This window comes from Cucurbita moschata, unplaced genomic scaffold (assembly GCF_002738365.1).
Source record: "Cucurbita moschata cultivar Rifu unplaced genomic scaffold, Cmos_1.0 Cmo_Scf00064, whole genome shotgun sequence".
Lineage (NCBI taxonomy): Eukaryota > Viridiplantae > Streptophyta > Magnoliopsida > Cucurbitales > Cucurbitaceae > Cucurbita > Cucurbita moschata.
Window position 1 is genome coordinate 68008 of NW_019268580.1, and position 8958 is coordinate 76965.

Below are 8958 nucleotides of genomic sequence, written 5' to 3' on the forward strand. Positions count from 1 at the left end.
TCTATTTAAGTGTGTCTTAATGTGTCTTATCTGTTGAACTATATTCAAATTGGTTACGATAATTAGATTCATACTCCTACTTGATCATTTGAAATGATACTCTATGGATGTGGGATTTTACATCGGCGGGGGAGGAGAATGTAACATTGTTTATAAAGGTGTGGAAACCTCTCTCTAGTAAACGCGTTTTAAAAACGTGAGAGAAAGCCTGGAAGGTTAAGCCCAAAGAGACAATATCTGCGCTAATGGTGGACTTGAGCTAGTACACATGGTATCAGAGCCCTGGACATTGGATAATGTGTCAGCGAGGAGGCTAAGCCCTGAAGTGGGGTGGACACGAGGCGGTGTGTCAACAAAGATGCTGGACCCTGAAAATGAGTGGATTGGAGAGTCCCACAAATGGGTTAGCCCCAAAATGGGTGGACACGAGGCGATATGCCAGTAAAAACGATAACCTCGAAAGAGAGTGGATTGGAGGGTCCCACAAATGGGCTGAGCCCCGAAGTGGGTGGACACAAGGCCGTGTGCCAACAAAGATGTTGGACCATGAATGGAGATGGATTGGAGGGTTAAATGGGCTGAACCCCAAACTGGGTGGACACAAGGCCGTGTGCCAACAAAGATGCTATACCTCGAAAGGTAGTGGATTGGAGGGTCCCACGAATGGGCTGAGCCCCCAAGTAGGTGGACACGAAGCGGTATGCTAGCAAAAACAATGGACCCTAAAAGGGAGTGGATTGGAGGATCACACGAATGGGCTCAGCCTTGAAGTGGGGTGGACACGGGCAATACCAGCCAACTGTCATTATTAAATTAGTCTATTTAAAATAACCATTAAAAAGAAAAAAATATTTTATTTTAAATTTAACTATCTAAAATAACCATAAGGAATAATTAAAATAATTAAAAATTGAAGTTATTTTTATTAAGTTAATTAAATTAGAAGAAAAGGTAAAAAAATTTATTTATTGAATTTAGTTTAGATATTGAAATGATGGATAATAAAACAAAAAACACAAATGAAAATAATATTGGTTGCATTATTTTGGGGTAATCCAATGGCATTCATGACTTTTCACAATCAATAATTAGGTTTCAACGTGTTAAATGAGCATTGTTATTAAAAAAAATAAAAAAAAAATCCAAACTCTAATTTTTAATATATATAATAATAATATTTAAAGTTTATGAAATTCTAGTTATTAACAGACTTTTTTAAAAATTATTTAAATTTTAGAGACATGTTGGGTTGGGTTTACTAATTATTTTGTCTTTTATTGTCAAATTTAACATTTATAGATAAGAAATGTGTGGTTGAGTTTTTTTTTAATTAAAACATTAAAAAAAATGAAAACTTCGTAAAAAGATGTAACGTACCATGTTTTTAAAGATAAAGTTTATCTCTATTAAAGTGGGACTTGTTCCTCTCGTCCTTGAGATTTATAATTTTTTTTTTCTTAAATTTATTGGACTGTTTTATTCATAGAGAAATAAAATTTTATGTTTAGTCGGATAAATTAAATTTCTAAAAAATAGAAAAGAAATAAACTTCAGTTATTATACTTATATAAATTACTAAATTTCACCGTTAAAAAATTAAATTTAATAGTAATAATTATAATTATTGAAATATCCATTATAAATTAAAATTTAAAGTTGGGACCTATCCTAACTTTTTTACTCCAAAAGAGAATATTTCGAGTGGATTAACACATGTTATTGACCATGAAAAGAAATATCTTAGTCCTACCTCTTTTCATAAAGATCACTGACCGACCGACAACAGCTAGTGCTCGTCCCCATATACATTCATCCTCGTTCTTTTCAAATCACTTTTGTTCGTAAATCAAAATTATTTATTAACATTTCATTTAAGTTTATTTTCTTATTTTTCACCTTTTTTTAAATGTTTTCGAATTATGGAAATAAAGAGTTAAAAATCCAAAATATTTCAATCATATAATTCTAAAAATATGTTCAATGAAATTAATTGTGAATTTAATATTTTTAATATTTTTCAAAATAATAACTTGATATAAATTTGAGGTTTTTTTTTTATATATAATTTATTTTTTTATACAAAATATTTATATAATATCTTTTCCTAGGTTTCTGTTGGGGAGAATAATGATTGAACGGGTCCCTACAAAAACACAACCTAGATTCTAGATTAGATTATTAATATTTGTTGGATAATTATTTTATTTTATTTTCAAATAATTACATTTAAATTAATAAATACTTTTAAATTTTAAATTTTATTTTTAAAAAAATTTATAGTTAATTTTATATTAAAGTTTACTAAAAAAAAATTTCGAAAATATTATTGAAACTTCAGATCAACTGAGTATTTGACACTTTTAAAAATTAAAAGCTATATTTTTTTAAAAAAATAAAGTACGGATAAAGATTGGAATATTATTTATTTTTAGATTTAATTCCAATAGCATTAACGAGTTTAGGGGTTTCCGCCTTCTCAATCATTAAATTTCATGAGATGCTTATCAACGATCTATAATATATGGAGATTCCTAAACTTAAATCAACCATATTAATTATAATATTCTTTCAATGATTCATTTACATATTATTAAAAATATTTTGTCACGTTTCTTACACAAAGATAATACGCATAAATTGATAAATGATATTAAAGTTAGACAACGGGTAGTGTGTTAGCCAGGACACTGACCCTCCCCTTAAGGAGGTGGATTGTGAGATCACGCATTGGAGAGGGAAACAAACCATTTCTTGAAAGGGTGTGGCTCCAAAAATCTTGAGGGGATGTCCGAAAGGGATAGCTCAAAGAAGATAATATGTGCTAGTAGTGGACTTATAAAGATGATACTCACTTTTATGTTAAAGGCGTTCCATTTCCATCAACTTTTTCTATAAAAGCACGAATGTTTGTAGCTATTTCCCACAGCCAATCGTCTTCTATTTCTTTCCTCTTTGATGCATTAGAGAGGTGTCTGAGAAAGCTCAACGAGAGACAACAATGGAGAACAACCAAGCTCCTTCTTTCATGCTTGTTGTCGCTGTCGTGACAATTTATGTTGTGTTTTCAGCCATGGGGGAAGCTGATGATCAAAATTCCAAGGTATCATTCAACTCTTTTGTTTTACTTTACATGATGGATAAAATCAAAAGCTTTTAAAAATTTGACCATTTCTTTAGGTTCATATTGTTTACTTGGGAGAAAGGCCGTACGATGATGTTACGTTGACAACTGATTCTCACCATGAATTATTGGAAAGTGTTTTGGGAAGGTAATCTCGTTCCGTTTTGTATTATTTTCTTTTTTGGGGTTGATTTTGGTTCAAGAAATTATATGTATTTATTCTTATCTTGATCATGAAGCAAGGAGAAATCGTTGGAATCTATAGTGTATAGTTATAGACATGGCTTTTCTGGATTTGCCGCCAAGCTCACCAACTCTCAGGCCCAAAAGCTAGCACGTAAGTACCGTTGGATATGACCCACGTTCGAAATATGTCAAGACAAGTACATAAATAAAGAAACAACTAGAAGGAGAGGCCGTTTATAACAAAAAAAAGTATATATATATATAAACCTAGCTTTTCAATTCTCTTCGTTGTTCCAAAAAAAACATACCTTCCATAAATTTTACTGCAGATAAAATATTAATTATCTTTTTACCCTTTTTAAATTTTCTTTTCTGTTCAAATTAATAAGCACAAACAATCTTTCTCATTAAAACACTAAAGTGGGTCATAATTTGTCAATTACTATTAATAATGTACTACCAATTCTACTCATAATTACTATCCATTCTTCTAGAGTAAAAGTAAGTCTACTAACAATTATATTAAAGTTATCCATAGTAACTTTTTCTATTAAGTCACGTTTAAGTTTATTAGCTTACAAATATGACACAACTCTAGAAGTTGAATAAACTAAACTTGTAATTTAACTAACTATAATCATGTTATTGTGAACTCCAAACGGAAGAATAGGAATGCCAATAGTGGCTCGAGTTTTTCCAAGTCCCTTATACAAAATGCGTACAACAAGAAGTTGGGATTTTCTCGGCCTCTCGTCTTCCCCATCTGCGTCCTCGAACCTTCTCCATCGAGCGAAAATGGGCGACAATGTCATAATAGGTGTCATTGATACAGGTATATTTTTAGGCCCATCCCATAATAATGTTCTTCTTCTTTCTTGTTTCTCTTAGAAATCACTGGTATCCACACTAGTATGATATTGTCTACTTTATTTATGCCTCACCCGAACAGGATTCTGGCCGGAATCGGAGTCATTCAATGACAAAGGAATGGGGCCAATACCATCCCGATGGAAAGGCATTTGCCAATCAGGGGAAGATTTCAATTCCTCACATTGCAACAAAAAGGTCATCGGAGCGCGTTGGTTCGCCAGTGCCTTAGTAGCCGACCATGGGGAGGAGGCGGTATTCATGGATTACTTATCTGCACGAGACAACGAAGGACATGGAACCCACACAGCCAGCACAGCCGGGGGTGCATTTGTAAGAAACGTCAGCTACTTTGGCAATGGGCGCGGCACGTTGAGAGGTGGCGCACCATTGGCACGGTTAGCCATATACAAAGTCCTGTGGAGTGATAGCCGATTAGGGTCAGGGGCGGACATATTGAAGGGCATAGATGAGGCCATTCACGACGGTGTGGATGTGCTGTCTATGTCAATTGGCAAATCAATTCCTCTGTTTTCGGATGTCAATGAATTGAACCCGGTCGCTGTTGGGTCGTTTCATGCCATTGCGAAGGGGATTTCTGTTGTGTGTGCGGGCGGGAATGAAGGCTCAATTCAACAGACGGTGGAAAACGTTGCACCGTGGCTTTTTACTGTGGCTGCGACTACTATCGATAGAGCCTTTCTTGCTTCTATTACTACTCTAGGAGATAACGCCACTTATTTGGTAATGACTTCACCCACTCTTTATCAGGACCAATTAATTAAGTTCATATATCTATTGGATCATATAATTATTGGGCTTGACTTTATGATAGGGACAAACGTTTTTGAAAAAGGACATTGTCGGGATGCTGTTGGCTATGGACAGAAGGTTTTTAAGAACCTGTTATGGTTTAATTTTGATTATTTTGTTAGATTTTTGGTGGGGATTTTGATTATTTTGGAGGGCAGATGTGCAGGGCTTTTGGGAAGTAATATCCCAATAAGTGGGAACGTGGTTCTTCTCTGCTTCACTGATTTAGCTAAGAAGGCGGGTGCATCCAACGTGGTGATGCCGGGGAAGCCAGCGAAAGTGGTTGGAATAATTTACGCCGGCCAACATAACGACATCTTGGGTCCTTGTGATACTCCATGCATCCATGTGGATACCCACGTTGGCACTCAATTATTCACTTACTACCTCAACGAGTAGCTATCTTGAACCTAATCTCCTTGCACAACACTCAAAAATTTTATGTAACAATCTAAGTTTAAGTTTAAGTTTACTGCGAGTAGATATTGTTTTTTTATTATTATTATTATTATTATTATTTTTGTTCTTTCTCATAATCTATTCCCTTTGAGGCTTAGCATCTTCGTTGACACTCATTCTCTTTGTTAGAACCTACATTGGTTGAGGATCATAATCTCACATTGGTTGAGGAGGAGAACAAAAACACTGGGTGTCGAAACCTTTCACTAGCAGACGTGTTTTAAAGCCTTGAGAGAAAGCCGAAAGGGAAAACTCAAAGAGCACAATATCTGTTAGCGGTGTTCCTAGACCGTTACAAATGGTATTAGAGCCATACACCAGTTAATGTGTCAGCTTTCTTACTGTCCCCAAAGGGGGATAGACACGAGGCAGTGTGCCAGTAAGGACGCTGGACCTCGAAGGGGGTGAATTTGGTGATAGTCTCACATCGATTAGAGAAAGGAATGAGAGCTAATGAGTACGCTGGCCCCACAAGGAGTGGATTGTGAGAACCCACATTGGTTGGGGAGGAGAACGAAACACCCTTTACATGGGTGTAGAAACTTTTTCCTAACAAACATGTTTTAAAGTTTTAAGGGGAAGTACGAAAGGGAAAGCCCATCGCTAATCAATAGTGTCCTTTTTGGGCTTCCCCTTTTAGGGAGAGGTTTCACACTCTATTGTTTATAAAAGTGTGGAAACCTCTCCCGTGAGGCCAACAACGATACGTAACAGGCAAAAACGAACAATATCTACTAACAGTGGACTTAAACTGTTACATTATTAGTATTGATGTGATTTAATGTTTTAGGGTATTATTTTTTGTTTTGATCTAATTTGTGTCATTTTTCGTAAAGTGAGAAGGCATTTATAAGGGTGAGGGCCACACGAACCATAACCGGCAAGCCCATATCTTCTCGGATCGCTTATTTCTCATCCAGAGGTCCAAATTCTATTTCTCCCGGAATCCTCAAGGTACATACTTATTGATACCTATTTCAATTTTCGTTCCTATAAAATTTTACATTTATTTTTCACGGGATTGGAGCACCGATTCCAAAAAATAATGGAATTATAAAAAATTGTAATTTAATTGAACTTTATGAACATATGTAAGTTCAAATGAATTGTGTTCTTATGAACAGCCTGACATAGCCGCTCCCGGAGCCAACATTATAGCTGCCGTTCCACCCAACCACGAGGGCGGTGACAAAGGGTTTGCAGTAATGTCAGGGACTTCCATGGCTGCGCCTCATATCTCTGGTATCGTCGCTCTTATTAAATCCTTACGTCCTACTTGGTCGCCCGCCGTCATTAAATCAGCCCTCATCACCACCGGTACGCATAAATATACATATTCTCGCTCTAACATTCATAGCTAACAGATATCGTACTTTTTGGGTTTTCCGTTCCTTTTCCTCAAAATTTTAACACGCGTAGGCTAAGGAGAGGTGGGATCTCACAATCCACTTTCCTTCGAGCCTAACGTCTTTATTAGCACACCCCAGGTGTCTCGCTCTGATACCATTTGTAACGGTCCAAGTCCACTATGAGTAGATATTGTATGCTTTAGCCGATTATGCAGGGTCGTCAAGGCTTTAAAAACTTGAGTGAAGCGTGAAAGGAAAAGCCCAAATAGCACAATATGTCCTCAACTTAGACAGTTACAAATAGTATCAGAGTTAAACATCATTTGGAGAAGGGAACCCGCAAGGACGCTGGGCCTTGAGCCAGACATCAGTTTTAAAATCTTGAGTGAAACTCGTGAGGATGTTGGGTCTCATAGGGGATGGATTGTGAGATCCCACCTCAGCTGGAAAAGGGAACAAAACATTTTAAAATCTTGAGTAAAGCCGGCAATGTCGCTGGGCCTCATAGTGGTGGATTGTGAGATCCCACCTCGGTTAGAGAAGGGAACGAAACATTTTTATAAATGTGTAGAAACCTCTCCATAGTGGGTGCATTTTAAACGGATACAGTATTAATCCACTTCCATTTTCATGAATGTAGCTCGTGTAGAGGACCTATCAGGATTGCCAATTTTTGCTGAAGGAAGTCCACCGAAAGTGGCGGACCCATTTGACTATGGCGGCGGAGTGGTGGATGCCAACGCTGCCATCGACCCAGGTCTGATCTACGATCTAGAAGTCACGGATTACATATATTATTACCTGTGCAGCATGGGTTATACGGAGGCGGACATTTCTCACCTATCGCAGCAGAAAACAGTGTGTCCGTCGAAAAGGACCTCTATTTTGGATTTGAATCTGCCGACCATTACTGTACCGACACTGACAAACTCGACCACTGTGACTCGAACTGTGACGAATGTGGGGAACTTGACGGCGGTTTATAAGGCGGTGATTAAGGCTCCACCTGGGTCCAAGGTTAGAGTGAAGCCCCGGGTGTTGGTGTTCAATTCCAATGTGAAGAAGATTTCGTTTAAGGTTAAGTTTTCGAGTACTCTTCAAAGGAACTATGGGTACTCGTTTGGAAGCTTGACATGGACCGATGGTGTTCATCTTGTTAAAAGCCCTTTGTCTGTGCGTTTTGATTTCTTTTGATTGTCTTGTATGCTAAAATTATGTAGCCTGTGGCTACTTATTGTGTGATGAATAAATGTGTGAATTCTGTTTGTGTGCAATCCGTTTAAGTGCGTCTTGTCCGTTGAACTATACTCAAATTGGTTGCGATAATTAGATTCATACTCCTACTTGATCATTTGAAATGATACTCTATGGATGTGGGATTGTTGGGGAGAAGAATATAATATTGTTTGTAAAGTTGTGGAAACCTCTCTCTAGTAAAAACGTTTTAAAAACGTGAGAGAAAGCCTGGAATGTTAAGCCCAAAGAGAACAATATCTACTAGTGGTGGACTTGAGCTAGTACACATGGTATCAGAGCCTTGGACATTGGATAATGTGCCAACGAGGAGGCTAAGCCCTGAAGTGGGGTGGACATGAGGCGGTATGCCAACAAAGATGCTGGACCCCGAAAATGAGTGGATTGGAGGGTCCCACGAATGGGTTGAGCCCTAAAGTAGATGGACACGAGGCGGTGTGCCATCAAAGACGCTGGACCCCAAAAGGGAGTGGATTGGAGGGTTCCCCGAATGGGCTGAGTCTCGAAGTGGGTGGACACAAGGCGGTGTGCCAACAAAGATGCTAGACCACGAAAAGAGGTGGATTGGAGGGTCCTACAAATGGGCTAAGCCCCGAAGTGGGTGGACACGAGGCAGTGTGCCAGCAAAGACGCTGGACCTCAAAAGGGAGTGGATTGGAAGGTTACACGAATTGGCTGAGCCTCGAAGTAGGGTAGACACGAGGCGATACCTACAAACTATGGGCTTGGTCGCTACAATGTCACGAAAAGACTCGGCCTAAAGAACCATTGAGAATCACAAAAGGCAGCACAAACCCATTTGTGAAGCAATTCTACTCTCTTTTCCCTGTTGCTGGTGCTACAATAAACCTCACGTATTTGCATTCAAGGCACCCCTTTATTCCCCTCCCCCTCCTTTTATACCCCATT

The 8958-nt window shown here is 37.9% G+C and overlaps 1 protein-coding gene across 1 annotated transcript; it reads left to right on the forward strand.

Annotated features, from left to right (window-relative positions):
* Positions 1-2932: 2932 nt before the first annotated feature.
* Positions 2933-8124, forward strand: LOC111437655 (subtilisin-like protease SBT3.7). Its single transcript, XM_023075732.1, has 10 exons — positions 2933-3100; positions 3178-3269; positions 3361-3458; positions 3978-4139; positions 4257-4918; positions 5010-5065; positions 5146-5382; positions 6283-6400; positions 6571-6763; positions 7436-8124. The coding sequence occupies exons 1-10, from the start codon at positions 2999-3001 to the stop codon at positions 7987-7989; spliced, it is 2274 nt and encodes a 757-aa protein (XP_022931500.1). The 5' UTR covers positions 2933-2998; the 3' UTR covers positions 7990-8124.
* The last annotated feature ends 834 nt before the right edge of the window (positions 8125-8958 follow it).

Bases quoted from the DNA above. Each gene is read 5' to 3' on its own strand.
- LOC111437655 (XM_023075732.1), top strand. From the start codon at position 2,999: ATGGAGAACAACCAAGCTCCTTCTTTCATGCTTGTTGTCGCTGTCGTG. The intron at 3,270-3,360 runs GTAATCTCGTTC...TTGATCATGAAG, and splicing joins TTGGAAAGTGTTTTGGGAAG to CAAGGAGAAATCGTTGGAAT. The intron at 6,764-7,435 runs GTACGCATAAAT...TCATGAATGTAG, and splicing joins ATCAGCCCTCATCACCACCG to CTCGTGTAGAGGACCTATCA.